This window comes from Ylistrum balloti, unplaced genomic scaffold (genome assembly GCF_031769215.1).
Source record: "Ylistrum balloti isolate Yb309-2 unplaced genomic scaffold, AGI_CSIRO_Ybal_v1 Utg370008, whole genome shotgun sequence".
Taxonomy (NCBI): Eukaryota; Metazoa; Mollusca; class Bivalvia; order Pectinida; family Pectinidae; genus Ylistrum; species Ylistrum balloti.
The window spans coordinates 942,907-960,733 of NW_026782082.1; the positions used below are offsets into that span (position 1 = coordinate 942,907).

At 33.0% G+C, this 17,827-nt stretch overlaps 1 protein-coding gene across 1 annotated transcript; it reads left to right on the forward strand.

The window, feature by feature from the left end:
* Nucleotides 1-12,641: 12,641 nt before the first annotated feature.
* Nucleotides 12,642-13,592, forward strand: LOC132548294 (uncharacterized). Its single transcript, XM_060212149.1, has one exon. The coding sequence runs from the start codon at nucleotides 12,642-12,644 to the stop codon at nucleotides 13,527-13,529; it is 888 nt and encodes a 295-aa protein (XP_060068132.1). The 3' UTR covers nucleotides 13,530-13,592.
* The last annotated feature ends 4,235 nt before the right edge of the window (nucleotides 13,593-17,827 follow it).

The following is a 17,827-nucleotide window of genomic DNA, read 5'->3' on the forward strand; positions in this document are numbered from 1 at the left end:
TACAAAAATATACTTACCTTCCTCACAGAATCAGCCCTACGCGCGTGTAAACACAGATATGGGTCGGCTTCCGTAGCCCAGCTTGATTACATTATGAAAATGTTAAAAATGTTTCATGAATTAAAAAAATATCAAGGCAATTTTTTATTAACCCCAAAGTTTAAAAACATGTTAATGTGAAATTCCAAAAGTGCAAAATGCTTAAGCACATTTTGTATGGTGTCTCGACAGACTGAGGATATTTCATTCTATGTTTCTTAAAAGCAAGAACTCGTTATCACTGTGAAGATAAGATGTCCGTAATCATATGTATTTATGAAAATACATTCTATTAATCATCAAACTGTTAAAACACACTCTCTTAATCATTCAGTTTTAAACCTACGCACTTTAAATCCGTCAATTTTAGAATTCTCGACCTATAATGCCAATCATTCAAATATTTAAGTGCACTCTCTGAATCAGTCAACTGTAAAAATACATTCTCTAAGTCATTCAACTATAACCCATGCATTTGGAATCACTCAACCGTAAAAAACTATTTTAAATGACTCAACTTTAAAAAATCTTTAAATGATTCAACTGTTAAAGTACACTGTCTTAATCATTCATGTGTAAAAGTATACACTGTAAATCATTCAACTGTGAAAATGCTCTCTCTCTCCATCGTTCAACAGTAACCATACGCACTTTGAATCAGCCAACTGTAAAAACACTCTCAATCGTCCACGTATCGTTCAAAGTACCCTCCCTTAATCACTCAACTGTGAATGTACGCTCTCTAAACCACACCATTGTGAAATCATCTAATTCATTGGACTGTGAAAGTACTCATTTAAGTCCCTCAACTGTGAAATTGTGTTCTTCGAATCACTCAACCATGAAAATGATATTTTATGATACCTGAAATTATATTTTGATTGATATGTGGTTTCATGAACCTGAACCGTTGTTTTCACTCAGGTTCATAAAACCATATATCTGTCTCTAAACAAGTCCATTAATGGCAGATATTAACCATAAACACTACCAATATTGTAATGATGTATGTCACATCAGTCTGACTATTTACACGTAAAGACGTTTTTGACGTGTAAGAGAGGGACACTTCACACCTATACACGAACATCCTGAAGGGTCCTTGATATCTGTCGTCTGAAGTGGGAGCATAAAGCGGGACTTGTCACTCATTCTTAGTCACCTCTTTCAGGAAACCGGTTAATCATTGACATATAAAACTTGGAACACCTCATCCCACACCTTCCATCATGACTGCAGAGAATCTGCCGAGGTGCTCCGAATGACATAATCAAGTACCTTGACGTCTAGACTTCAGTATCAAGAAAAAATGTTACACGAGTTCGGCTGTTTTTTGGGGGTTTTTTTTTATGAATAATTATTTTTAACTTTATTGGAAAGTTCCTTAAAAGGAACTTGTCAATTGCTCTTCAATCTTGTCATACGAATTTACAACGCGTTTCTGATTCATTTCAATTTTTTTTTCAAAATTCAAAATCTTAAAATCATGCTTATCTTTTAACTTTGTTCGCCGTGATGTTACATCCTTCTGCTTTTAACGTTGGAGTGTTTGTTTAGATAAGAGATTTTGGAAATGAAACTGACACACTTTTGACCATAAAGCAAGTTCTAATTGGGGCCCAAATTCATTTTTTTTTAAAAATCGTTTTAATATCTTTTTATTTCTCAATTTAAAACATCAATAGTTCAGTAATTCTGAACAGTCTTATCACACGTATCTACATGTGTTGACAAACTGGGCGGGGTCTGAATTATATGATAAATATCGACTCTTAATCGAGATTAAAAAGTATCGTCTAATTCTTGGCACCCGGTAAATAAATACCAATAAAACGTCTATCACCAATATTTGTTAAATGAGTCTTGAAGTGCCACATGCACCAAAATAATTTAAAAATCAGAATTACCATCCCCAGCAACTTTTTATTCGAATTCGTCATACATGTATGATTAGCCAATCAAATCGTTCCTTTAACGAATGTCGTTTATATGCAGTGTGCCAGTTAGTGAAAATTTTCAAATATAAACCTAACATGAGTGAGATATTCCTTTTTGTTTCACAGCTGCAGATTTGTTGGGTGAGGTCAATCAGATTGGTATCTTTTTAGTATTAGTTATCCCTTCATCACTCATCTTTTTAGTTTTTTCTTTGCTGGATCTAATTAAACTGTTGACGTAATACTTGTTGACGTCATTGTGGTGTTATTTTCTCATGAACGTGAATTCATCTCATTTGAATAGACGTAATGTTTACTATCCATTCTGCACGAGTTGGGTGTCTTGAGACGTAAACATAAAATACAAAACACGTTTTATCAATGATCAGTAATAAAAATGTTACAAATGTCTGCAGACTGTATAAATTCAACTCATTGCAAAAAATTGACATGTTACGCTGAGCAAATGCGGAATCCTCTTCAATATAGCCACTACTTACGTTGAACGCCAGAAAAAAATCGAATTTACGCGAAATCTTAAATAACTTTACGTGGCAACACTATTAGACGTGAAATGTGAACTAGCGTTAAGACGAGTTTCTTGTCTCTTTGTTCTGTAAATATTGACAAAATGAACCAAAGATATCACGAGATCGAGTCATTTGAACTTTTATTTCTCTGCCAATAAAAATAGTTGAAATTCTCCAAAATCTTTTATTTTAACTTTCGACGAAAGCTTATCGTAGATAATATCGCATTTCTAAGTAGAGAACGGAAAGGTTGAACACAACTAGAAGGTGAGTTAATGTTGATATCTGTTTTGGAACATAACTATATCCTCTGTTTACCCTTTTAGCTTGTAAACCTGCTTCCCTGTAGCAATGTAGATATGTATAAATATATCAGGTATGTTACGTCCGTTAACATTTGTAAACTGCAACTTATATATGACTCAAGAATTAGACGAACTGCAGACAAAACACCTGTCTATTTGCATGCATTTATCATAACGACATATAGACTTGCAACACATTAAATTGTAAGTGAGAATTTTTTATAAACAGTTGTCAATCCGAATTTTCAAACTTAATTTTCAATAGGATATTTCAAACGAAATTGTTTATACGAGATTTCGTACATTGGTGTCAATACATGTATAAGATTCCACACACAATTGTCAATATGGGATCGTGTACATATAAGTCAATATGAGATTTTGTACACAGTTGTCAAATCAAGATATATTTACACAGTTATCAATAGGATATTTTTATACTTAGTTGTCCATGAAATACTTCATACATAGTTGTCAATTGGATACATTGTGCACAGTTATCAGCACGAGATTTTGTACACGATTTTTCAAATCGATATATCGTACACATTTGCCAATACAAGATTTGTACACATTTGCCAATACAAGATTTGTACACATTTGCCAATACGAGATTTGTACAGATTTGTCAATACCAGATTTGTACATATTTGGCAATACGGGATTTGTACACATTTGTCAACACGAGATTTGTACACATTTGTCAATACGAGATTTGTACACATTTGTTAATACGAGATTTTTACACAGTTATCAATATGAGGTTTGTACACAATTGTCAATACGAGATTTGTACACATTTGTCCACATTTGTCAATACGAGATTTGTACACATTTGTCCACATTTGTCAATACGAGATTTGTACATGTTTGTCAATACGAGATTTGTACACATTTGTCAATATGAGATTTGTACACATTTGTCTGTATGAGATTTGTACACATTTGTCAATATGAGATTTGTACACATTTGTCAATATGAGATTTGTACACATTTGTCAATACGAAATTTGTACACATTTGTCAATACGATATTTGTACACATTTGTCAATACGAGATTTGTACATATTTATCAATACGAGGTTTGTACACAGTTATCAATACGAGATTTGTACACATTTGTCAATACGAGATTTGTACCCATTTGTCAATACGATATTTGTACACATTTGTCAATACGAGATTTGTACACATTTGTTAATACGAGATTTGTGCACATTTGTCAATACGAGATTTGTACATATTTATTAATACGAGGTTTGTACACATTTGTCAATACGAGATTTGTACACATTTGTCAATACAATATTTGTACACATTTGTCAATACGAGGTTTGTACATATTTGTCAATACGAGGTTTGTACACAGTTATCAATACGAGATTTGTACACATTTGTCAATACGAGATTTGTACATATTTATCAATACGAGATTTGTACAGATTTGTCAATACGAGGTTTGTACATATTTATCAATACGAGGTTTGTACACATTTGTCAATACGATATTTGTACACATTTGTCAATACGATATTTGTACACATTTGTCAATACGAGATTTGTACACATTTGTCAATACGAGATTTGTGCACATTTGTCAATACGAGATTTGTACATATTTATCAATACGAGGTTTGTACACATTTGTCAATACGAGATTTGTACACATTTGTCAATACGAATTTTGTACACATTTGTCAATACGATATTTGTACACATTTGTTTATACGAGGTTTGTACATATTTGTCAATACGAGATTTGTGCACATTTGTCAATACGAGGTTTGTACATATTTGTCAATACGAGATTTGTACAGATTTGTCTATACCAGATTTGTACACAGTTATTAATACGAGATTTGTACGACATACTTACTGTTGTCAATATGTAGCCGGTGGTAGTTAAAGAGAATATTGAAAATGTGAAGAAATGAAATAATCTTAAATATCGTGTTTTAGAATTGAATCAGTTATCTTTCACGATCCAGTTTGGTATATAAAGAGTGTTACCTATGTACGCTTCCATTCTGTATAATGTTATGACGAAGTGTGTATCGCAAGCGTATGATATTCTTTTCACTTTTTCCCGAAAGCAAAAGTATTGTCTTCGTGGCAAGTATGAATGCGTGTATTTATGACAGATGCTTTCTCGCAGAAGTGTGGTATCTAAGGCGAGTGCTTTATTTCGAGAATGTGGTGTTCGTGGCGAGTATTATGTCGCGAGTCGATGTAGGGTGTATGTATGTACTTAACTAGTGCAATATCGCGATCGCACATGGTGTTCATAGCGAGTGTTCTTCTTCAATCAATCTAGTGGCTGCCAAATAAAATAAAATCCATTATCTGATGACTTGTTTGCCAAATACGACTTTAGTTCCGGAACATTAACACCTAGTTAAACTGTCTAATCGTGTCCAGGATATTTTACATTAGATTTCAATGTTCTTCATTCGGATAATAAAATGTCTTCACCAGAAATAAACACAGGTTTCTCCTCTAACCAAGCACGTCCTTCTCAGTTTAAGGAATAAACACAGATTTCTCCTTTCACGAAGCACAGCCTTCTCAGTTTCAGGAATAAACACAGATTTCTCCTCTAACCAAGCACGTTCTTCTCAGTTTAAGGAACAAACACAGATTTCTCCTCTAACCAAGCACGTTCTTCTCAGTTTAAGGAATAAACACAGATTTCTCCTCTAACCAAGCACGTTCTTCTCAGTTTAAGGAATAAACACAGATTTCTCCTCTAACCAAGCACGTTCTTCTCAGTTTAAGGAATAAACACAGATTTCTCCTCTAACCAAGCACGTTCTTCTCAGTTTAAGGAATAAACACAGATTTCTCCTCTAACCAAGCACGACCTTCTTAAGTTTCAGGAATAAACACAGATTTCTCCTCTAACCAAGCACGTTCTTCTCAGTTTAAGGAATAAACACAGATTTCTCCTCTAACCAAGCACGACCTTCTTAAGTTTCAGGAATGAACACAGATTTCCTTTTCTCAATATCTTCTTTGACCATGCAGGAACATTTCAATTGTAGACGAAGGTGTGGTTATTTCAAATATATGCCTTTTGCAACGCAAGAAAGCGCTTGTCTATTTCAAGAAAATGACCTTCAGGTTGCTATAAAGTATCCAAAGTGTTTCTTCCCTGTGTTTAATGTTCTAATTTGGAAAAATCATATAGATATATATATATGTATATATATGTAGAAACCAGCCCCTCTATCAGGACACAAATATTACATAAATAACATTATATACATAGAACATAAAACAGATACAAAGTATATATAATCAACATACGCTAGTTAACTTCTATCTGTCTGTCTGTCGGTCCGTCTGTCTGGAGGTATGCTTTGCTGCATTAAACTTTGATTTGCATATTTATAAACGATATACATGTAGTCTGTTTAAAGAAATTAAAGAAACCGTTTATTAAGAATATTGCGTAGTAACAAATAATACCCCGTGTTTACAACTCCAACCACAGATAGAAATTCTATCTACCGAAGTGTACAATATTCTGTTATAGGACTTTAAACACAACGTGTGTGTTCCTCGGCCTTAACACCAGTCATTTAGAAAGATTTCAGGTAATCTGAACTCTCAACAGCCTAAATCTTTGGCATGTTTCAAAATTTTGAATTTAAAGAAGTAAATTTGATATCACCTAGCATAATCCTTAAAGTGAAACCTACAGAGAGCTATCATAGTGTTATAACTTTACAAACGAGCAATTTTATTGGCAAGTTAAGATATTTTTAAGTTTAAATTTTGTGTTTAACGGAAGTAATAAAATATTAAAACAATCAAATTTTCATTTTGTCATGATAAATACTTGATTTAAGGAATGACGCAATCTTGAATATTTCTAAAGCAAATCGTACCTGTACCATATCATTAAATATAGGGCTTATAGACTTTAATATCTTTTTGAAACTGTTTAGAGTATATAATAGAACAAAAATAGTTCAGACAGATTTAAACTTGATGTGTCGGAGTCACACGAATGCCCCACCGGCAACCGAGGAGAACTTTTTAGCGCCATTGGCTCAGTTATGTGTTGTTTATAAAACCTCGACTAGAATAAGACAATGCTTCTTTTCGTCCAATCGTTTTTGTGAAAATCTTAGTTGATCGTCGCCAAAGTAGAGTTCCACACATATCTGTATCTCATACCAAATTACAGTTCTATATCTGTATCTCGTACCAAGTTTCAGTTCAATATCTGTATCTCATACCAAATTACAGTTCTATATCTGTATCTCGTACCAAATTACAGTTCTATATCTGTATCTCGTACCAAATAACAGTTCTATATTTGTATCTCATACCTAATTACAGTTCTATATCTCTGTCTGATACCAAATTACAGTTCTATATCTGTATCTTGTACCAAATTACAGTTCTATATCTGTATCTCGTACCAAATTACAGTTCTATATCTGTATCTCATACCAAATAACAGTTCTATATCTGTATCTTGTACCAAATTACAGTTCTATATCTGTGTCTCATACCAAATTACAGTTCTATATCTGTATCTCATACCAAATTACAGTTCTATATCTGTATCTCGTACCAAATTACAGTTCTATATCTGTATCTCGTACCAAATTACAGTTCTATATCTGTATCTCATACCAAATTACAGTTCTATATCTGTATCTCGTACCAAATTACAGTTCTATATCTCTGTCTGATACCAAATTACAGTTCTATATCTGTATCTTGTACCAAATTACAGTTCTATATCTGTATCTCATACCAAATTACAGTTCTATATCTCTGTCTGATACCAAATTACAGTTCTATATCTGTGTCTGATACCAAATTACAGTTCTATATCTCTGTCTGATACCAAATTACAGTTCTATATCTGTGTCTGATACCAAATTACAGTTCTATATCTGTATCTCATACCTAATTACAGTTCTATATCTGTATCTTGTACCAAATTACAGTTCTATATCTGTATCTCATACCAAATTACAGTTCTATATCTGTATCTCATACCAAATTACAGTTCTATATTTGTATCTTGTACCAAATAACAGTTCTATATTTGTATCTCATACCAAAGTACAGTTCTATATCTGTGTCTGATACCAAATTACAGTTCTATATCTCTGTCTGATACCAAATTACAGTTCTATATCTGTATCTTGTACCAAATAACAGTTCTATATTTGTATCTCATACCAAAGTACAGTTCTATATCTGTGTCTGATACCAAATTACAGTTCTATATCTGTATCTCATACCAAATTACAGTTCTATATCTGTGTCTCATACCAAATAACAGTTCTATATCTGTATCTTGTACCAAATTACAGTTCTATATCTGTGTCTCATACCAAATTACAGTTCTATATCTGTATCTCATACCAAATTACAGTTCTATATTTGTATCTCATACCAAATTACAGTTCTATATCTCTGTCTGATACCAAATTACAGTTCTATATCTGTATCTTGTACCAAATTACAGTTCTATATCTCTGTCTGATACCAAAGTAGAGTTCTATATCTGTATCTCGTACCAAAGTACAGTTCTATATCTGTGTCTGATACCAAATTACAGTTCTATATCTGTATCTCGTACCAAAGTACAGTTCTATATCTGTGTCTGATACCAAATTACAGTTCTATATCTGTATCTCGTACCAAAGTACAGTTCTATATCTGTGTCTCATACCAAATTACAGTTCTATATCTGTATCTCATACCTAATTACAGTTCTATATCTGTATCTCGTACCAAATAACAGTTCTATATCTGTATCTCGTACCAAATTACAGTTCTATATCTGTATCTCGTACCAAATTACAGTTCTATATCTGTATCTCGTACCAAATTACAGTTCTATATCTGTATCTCGTTCTATACCAAAGTACAGTTCTTTATCTGTGTCTCATACCAAATTACAGTTCTATATCTGGATCTCATACCAAATTACAGTTCTATATCTGTATCTCGTACCAAAGTACAGTTCTATATCTGTATCTCATACCAAATTACAGTTCTATATCTGTATCTCGTACCAAATTACAGTTCTATATCTGTATCTCATACCAAATTACAGTTATATATCTGTATCTCATACCAAATTACAGTTCTATATCTGTGTCTGATACCAAAGTAGAGTTCTATATCTGTATCTCATACCAAAGTACAGTTCTATATCTGTGTCTGATACCAAATTACAGTTCTATATCTGTGTCTGATACCAAAGTACAGTTCTATATCTGTGTCTGATACCAAATAACAGTTCTATATCTGTGTCTGATACCAAATTACAGTTCTATATCTGTATCTCATACCAAATTACAGTTCTATATCTGTTTCTGTTACCAAATTAGAGTTCTATATCTGTATCTCATACCAAAGTACAGTTCTATATCTGTGTCTGATACCAAATTACAGTTCTATATCTGTGTCTGATACCAAATTACAGTTCTATATCTGTGTCTGATACCAAAGTACAGTTCTATATCTGTGTCTGATACCAAATAACAGTTCTATATCTGTGTCTGATACCAAATAACAGTTCTATATCTGTGTCTGATACCAAATAACAGTTCTATATCTGTGTCTGATACCAAATTACAGTTCTATATCTGTATCTCATACCAAATTACAGTTCTATATCTGTGTCTGATACCAAAGTAGAGTTCTATATCTGTATCTCATACCAAAGTACAGTTCTATATCTGTGTCTGATACCAAATTACAGTTCTATATCTGTGTCTGATACCAAATTACAGTTCTATATCTGTATCTCATACCAAATTACAGTTCTATATCTGTATCTCATACCAAATTACAGTTCTATATCTGTGTCTGATACCAAAGTAGAGTTCTATATCTGTATCTCATACCAAAGTACAGTTCTATATCTGTGTCTGATACCAAATTACAGTTCTATATCTGTGTCTGATACCAAATTACAGTTCTATATCTGTATCTCATACCAAATTACAGTTCTATATCTGTATCTCATACCAAATTACAGTTCTATATCTGTGTCTCATACCAAATTACAGTTCTATATCTGTATCTCATACCAAATTACAGTTCTATATCTGTGTCTGATACCAAAGTACAGTTCTATATCTGTATCTCATACCAAAGTAGAGTTCTATATCTGTATCTCATACCAAAGTACAGTTCTATATCTGTATCTCGTACCAAATAACAGTTCTATATCTGTATCTGGTACCAAATAACAGTTCTATATCTGTGTCTGATACCAAATTACAGTTCTATATCTGTATCTGATACCAAATTACAGTTCTATATCTGTATCTCATACCAAATTACAGTTCTATATCTGTATCTTGTACCAAATTACAGTTCTATATCTGTATCTCATACCTAATTACAGTTCTATATCTGTATCTCATACCAAATTACAGTTCTATATCTGTGTCTGATACCAAATTACAGTTCTATATCTGTATCTCATACCAAATTACAGTTCTATATCTGTATCTCATACCAAATTACAGTTCTATATCTGTATCTCGTACCAAATTACAGTTCTATATCTGTATCTCATACCTAATTACAGGTCTATATCTGTGTCTGATACCAAATTACAGTTCTATATCTGTATCTCATACCAAATTACAGTTCTATATCTGTTTCTCGTACAAAATTACAGTTCTATATCTGTGTCCGTAAAGAGTAAATGAGCAGATGAGGGAGGAATATAAATACTTTAGAATATATATTCTACCCTGGTGTGTGCACTAATCATCGTGATGCCATAGTAAAAATATGTTGACGAGGGTAAGTAAAGTGGTTCTTACTTCGACTGATAGATACGATAAATATCCTTAATTTACGATGTAGATACAAATCCGGAAAGGAAACCGAAAATTGATTGTTAAAATAAATTCTAAATTGCACGCAAATAGTAAAATAAAGGTTGGATCTTAAATACTATTATTCAGAAAACGGCAGTTCCATATAATGGCCCTTCAGAGGTTTTGTTATTGATAACGGTAAGAAGCTGATTTAAGATATTCATATAAAAAACTAATTTTTACATTTATTTATCTTATTTAACTCATTTCTACTTTGAATCATGGACATATCGAATATCACCTTAGAGACACGCCGCCCTGAAATTAAATTATCTCCCCTTGTGAAATACAAAAGTTAAGTAAGTGCAATTATGGTCGGCACGAGCCACTTTATCGACTTTCTACCACAAGGTATGTCTGCTTAGTGAGGCGTGAAATACATTTGTCTGGTACGCTGGATAAGAATGGACCAAAATTATCAAATTAAAAACAAGAGTTCTTATCACTGACTTTAATTTTATTGTCCGCGTCTGGCTTATTACTCACAGCGCCCTCTATCAATACGGCGCCGTTGTCATGTCTGAAGACTGCTGATTTACAAATTTCATAAAATTATTTCTTTTTCTTAATATTGTTGAAAAGTTTACCAAGAATCTTAAGTTTTCCTGAATTATTTCGGATCAAATAAAACAAGCGATATATTATAATGTATAATCCGTACTTCGTGTTCCGGAAGTGGGTTTCGAAGATTATTATTGTTTTATGCTGGGTCACTCTTCAACATGCAACGTGCGCGAATCGGCGACGGTGCAAATAAAAACAATCACTTTAAAATGAAAAGATATGACAAAGGTATGATAAGAATTAAAAACGGTAGATATGGTTAAAAATTCACAAATTACTGTTTCTTATCGATAATGGCTATTTGAAATAAAATTAACATGTTGTAACGAGGAAATATACTGTACATGTACCTAGATTTGCATTCAATGTACAAAGAGAGAAAAAATGAAAGTTTTTAAACGAAATTAAATATGAAATAGTACATGTAATACATTTAATTTTTGTTTTGAATTATGATTCTGTTAGCATGTCGGTATTTTCTTTGTCGCTTTTTTTTACTTCTGCGATTCAAATTCAAAATACTTCGTCTTGAGAAGAATCTTATTTATTCAACAGGATTCACGTCCACCATTGCGGTCTTTTGGTCTTTCATCGGACGTAATTGGGGAGAAAATAAACAAGGTGTATCGTCACGAGAAAGTGACCTTTTAACCAATTCAATTAAGGTACCACTCACCTGTTCAGGTGCAAATTTTAGATGTGTCAGTAAATCCCATATATCGATAGCACATACACTTTCCCCGGGGGTACGGGCAGTGCGGTGACGCCTTGAACTCACTCGGAACGTGGCGGTTAATTTGATTATCAAAGTGGAAGACTGTTAGAGGAGTTCCGAATGATTTGTCGTCAACAATGGTGTTTACTTTGACTTCTGATGACCATGATAAGATGTTATCTAACTGTACATGGCTAATACTACTTTTATTCACATGGACTGACAAATGTTCGTCATTTCAGAAGATGACGTGAAGAATGAAGGGACATTCTGTGTAAATGTGTTACAGGTAATGCTCTCAAGTTCAAATCTTTCTTGTAAAATTTATAGTTGCTTTGTTTATGATGATATTTTCGCTATTCTTATGTTTTTATATAGCACTTATTAAATGTCCAGAATTCGCGTGAGTTCGTTAACGACACGTCAAGAATTTTAAGAGTCTCGGCTGCTATTGTTGTACAAACGATATTGTATCCAAAAATACTTGTAGTTTAAATGCTTACAATAACAGGGATGCCGACCTATAAAAACCATTTTTGGTATCATTTTGTAATTATAGATCGTCATTTCCGGTTCCTGTCATGCCACATAAAGTCATGAAAAATTCCTTTTGATCAGTTTTATTATTACTATTATATTATTGTATTTTTTTCATTATTTTCCTGTAGATCTAGCCATGTACCCTCTAGGCCGAGCTGCACGCTTCTTCCTCGTGATCATATTCTCATTCTTTATTTTACTCCTCCATAGTATTGACAAGCGACAAACTTACGCTCGACTTCAACTTATTGACGTCACTTCCGGTTGGTATCACCACGCTGAATCAAGCCAAGATAAATATCCATTTTTTGGCAAACGTGGAGAGAAGGATTTCGATATTTGTAAACAAACGTATGGTGTTGAATTCCAAAGACATAGTGAATATTCAAGTCACAAGGTTTTTGAAAATCTTCACCTAAATTCGGAAAGTTTTGTCATTGAGGTCGGAGGCTTCAAAGGAGAACTGATGCGGGAACTTTTCCAGCTGTATGATATCGGACTGTACGTTACTGTTGAGCCAGTGTGGCAATATTACAAGGTTTTAATAAGTAAATTAAAACATTTACCACAAGGAAAAATTCAAGCCCACAATATAGGTCTGGGTGCAAAGGACGACAAGATTCAAGTTAAACCAGCAGGCAACCGAACGAGTTCGTTTGGTAAACAGAGATTACAAGAGGAATTTGGTAAAAACGGAAATGAATCAGAACAAATGGCGGACCTCAGTATTAGAAGTGTGGAAAGATTCTTTCAGGATATGGGTATCGGTGGTGAAGATCAGCTCGATCTATTGATTCTTGATTGTGAAGGATGTGAGTATGACGTACTTGACTATTTGCTGAAATCTCCCGACGTGCTTCATTACATCCGGGTTATTATGTTCCAGTCACACAAGTTCAAAGGTCATAGAAAGGAATTAGTCCGTAAATATTGCACTTATCAGCAATTACTACCTTTAACTCACGAGATTCAATTCCAGAACAAGTTTTCATGGGAAGTTTGGACACTCCGAAATAAGATGTAACTAAATCGGTTCAAATATTACCAATTGTTTACTTATCTATTGATGAAAAATGATGACGTAATGATAAATGAATAAGGTGTTTTACATTACAACATATGTAATGTACATTGACACGTGACTGTCGTATCATTCAGTGAATAAACCAGTGTAAACGCTTATGATGTATATCACATTGTGACGTAAGGGGATGACAATGAAATGACGTCACTAAACTAACTCGTCCAATGCATTATGACGTCACAATCAATAATAAGTATTGTCATAGTGCCAAGATGATTCCAAAAGTAACATTGAATAACATAACATAAATATTCGATAATGTGATAAAAGAATCTTCAGTTCTCTTGTGTTTCACATAACATTTATGAAGTCCTACGCCTTGCTGAACAACATTGTATGAAATTTGAAGATACTGTAATTGTCACGATTCTCATGATAATATATTGTAATTTGTAACTACTGCTTTATTTATGAATATTTGTAACTTATAATGTTCTTTTAAAGGTCAGCCATTCCCCCTGACGCGATAGAATTATGGTTTTTGACATTTTCTTATCTTCTCTTCAAATCTTGATATAGCTCCGGCCTGCGAAACACCTAGGCGTTCAACGTCAGAAGGGAGACAACTCGAATGTCAACTTTCATCGTGGTGACAGAGACACGAATGAGATTGCATGTTTGTTATTGATATCATATTAAAGTTGTTAGTCTGTGGTATCAGAAAAGTGGAATAACAAACAAATCAAAACACAGATGTTGGGATAATATAACTGCTTTACAAAACTCAAACAACTTTATCACTGAAGAATTTAAAACATATCTTATTCGTGGACTTTTAAACTATAGGAGGAAACAAAGATAATTTTCTGTTACGAAGATCTATACTAGGGGAGGTGGGAGGGGGTCAGGGGTTCCAATTCCGTATAACATTAAATCAGTTTTTATATAAACTGTGTACACTATGTCTATCTTGGAACAGGCACAACCCTATTATCATACCATTTCATCTTTAAATATGTGATTTATTCATAAGATAGCTTTCAAAAGAATAATGATTTCTTTTTGTAAATGCCCGAACCAATTAGACCAACTAAAAACAATGTAGATTTAGAATACGTAACTGTGAGCTGTAATAAAATCAGATAAGTAAATGTTGAATTGAAACCAATCAAGAGTTCATTCTTGTTCTTCTGAAATCGACACAAACATTCAGTAATTCTTTTTATTTTGTCGATATCTATCAAAAAAAAAAACATTTCAAACTAAAATTTAGTATATTGAAAGGTACATATCTATTGTTCTTATACCTGGGTCAACATTGATAACTTGTACCTTATTTAAATATTGTAAAACCTTGATAAAATGTCCATCGTTTATATACGGTAAAACTTCGGCATAACATGGCTAGGATATATACAGTGAAGACTAGGTAAATGTCGTTTGCTTATAAACAATAAAACATTTATGTTCAAAAATTTTATCTGCAATAAAACCTCTATATCATGTCCCGCAGTAATATGCAATAAAACCTCTATATCATGTCCATCAGTTATATGCAATAAAACCTCTATATCATGTCCATCAGTTATATGCAGTAAAACCTCTATATCATGTCCATCAGTAATATGCAATAAAACCTCTATATCATGTCCATCAGTTATATGCAATAAAACCTCTATATATATCATATGTAAAACCCTATATCATGTTATATGCAATAAAACCTCTATATCATCTATATCATGTCCATCAGTAATATGCAGTAAAACCTCTATATCATGTCCATCAGTTATATGCAGTAAAACCTCTATATCATGTCCATCAGTTATATGCAGTAAAACCTCTATATCATGTCCATCAGTTATATGCAGTAAAACCTCTATATCATGTCCATCAGTTATATGCAATAAAACCTCTATATCATGTCCCGCAGTAATATGCAATAAAACCTCTATATCATGTCCATCAGTTATATGCAGGAAAACCTCTATATCATGTCCATCAGTTATATGCAGTAAAACCTCTATATCATGTCCATCAGTAATATGCAATAAAACCTCTATATCATGTCCCGCAGTAATATGCAGTAAAACCTCTATATCATGTCCCGCAGTAATATGCAATAAAACCTCTATATCATGTCCATCAGTTATATGCAGTAAAACCTCTATATCATGTCCCGCAGTAATATGCAATAAAACCTCTATATCATGTCCATCAGTTATATGCAATAAAACCTCTATATCATGTCCCGCAGTAATATGCAATAAAACCTCTATATCATGTCCATCAGTTATATGCAGTAAAACCTCTATATCATGTCCATCAGTAATATGCAATAAAACCTCTATATCATGTCCCGCAGTAATATGCAATAAAACCTCTATATCATGTCCATCAGTTATATGCAGTAAAACCTCTATATCATGTCCATCAGTTATATGCAATAAAACCTCTATATCATGTCCATCAGTTATATGCAATAAAACCTCTATATCATGTCCATCAGTTATATGCAATAAAACCTCTATATCATGTCCATCAGTTATATGCAATAAAACCTCTATATCATGTCCCGCAGTAATATGCAATAAAACCTCTATATCATGTCCCGCAGTAATATGCAATAAAACCTCTATATCATGTCCATCAGTAATATGCAATAAAACCTCTATATCATGTCCATCAGTTATATGCAGTAAAACCTCTATATCATGTCCCGCAGTAATATGCAATAAAACCTCTATATCATGTCCATCAGTTATATGCAGTAAAACCTCTATATCATGTCCCGCAGTAATATGCAATAAAACCTCTATATCATGTCCCGCAGTAATATGCAATAAAACCTCTATATCATGTCCCGCAGTAATATGCAATAAAACCTCTATATCATGTCCATCAGTTATATGCAATAAAACCTCTATATCATGTCCCGCAGTAATATGCAATAAAACCTCTATATCATGTCCATCAGTTATATGCAATAAAACCTCTATATCATGTCCATCAGTTATATGCAATAAAACCTCTATATCATGTCCATCAGTTATATGCAGGAAAACCTCTATATCATGTCCATCAGTTATATGCAATAAAACCTCTATATCATGTCCATCAGTAATATCCAGTAAAACCTCTATATCATGTCCATCAGTTATATGCAATAAAACCTCTATATCATGTCCATCAGTAATATCCAGTAAAACCTCTATATCATGTCCATCAGTTATATGCAATAAAACCTCTATATCATGTCCCGCAGTAATATGCAATAAAACCTCTATATCATGTCCCGCAGTAATATGCAATAAAACCTCTATATCATGTCCCGCAGTAATATGCAATAAAACCTCTATATCATGTCCATCAGTTATATGCAATAAAACCTCTATATCATGTCCATCAGTTATATGCAGGAAAACCTCTATATCATGTCCATCAGTTATATGCAGTAAAACCTCTATATCATGTCCATCAGTAATATGCAATAAAACCTCTATATCATGTCCATCAGTTATATGCAGGAAAACCTCTATATCATGTCCATCAGTTATATGCAGGAAAACCTCTATATATCATGTCCTATATCATGTCCAGTTATATAATATGCAATAAAACCTCTATATCATGTCCATCAGTTATATGCAATAAAACCTCTATATCATGTCCATCAGTTATATGCAATAAAACCTCTATATCATGTCCTATATCATGTCCATCAGTATATGCAATAAAACCTCTATATCAGGACCCGCAGTAATATGCAATAAAACCTCTATATCATGTCCATCAGTTATATGCAGTAAAACCTCTATATCATGTCCATCAGTTATATGCAGTAAAACCTCTATATCATGTCCATCAGTTATATGCAGTAAAACCTCTATATCATGTCCATCAGTTATATGCAATAAAACCTCTATATCATGTCAGTAATATGCAGTATATATGCAGTTATAATAAAACCTCTATATCATGTCCATCAGTTATATATAAAACCTCTATATCATGTCCATCAGTTATATGCAGTAAAACCTCTATATCATGTCCATCAGTTATATGCAGGAAAACCTCTATATCATGTCCCGCAGTAATATGCAATAAAACCTCTATATCATGTCCATCAGTTATATGCAGGAAAACCTCTATATCATGTCCATCAGTTATATGCAGTAAAACCTCTATATCATGTCCCGCAGTAATATGCAATAAAACCTCTATATCATGTCCATCAGTTATATGCAGTAAAACCTCTATATCATGTCCCGCAGTAATATGCAATAAAACCTCTATAT

Coding starts and splice junctions, on each gene's coding strand:
- LOC132548294 (XM_060212149.1), top strand. CDS start 12,642: ATGTACCCTCTAGGCCGAGCTGCACGCTTCTTCCTCGTGATCATATTC.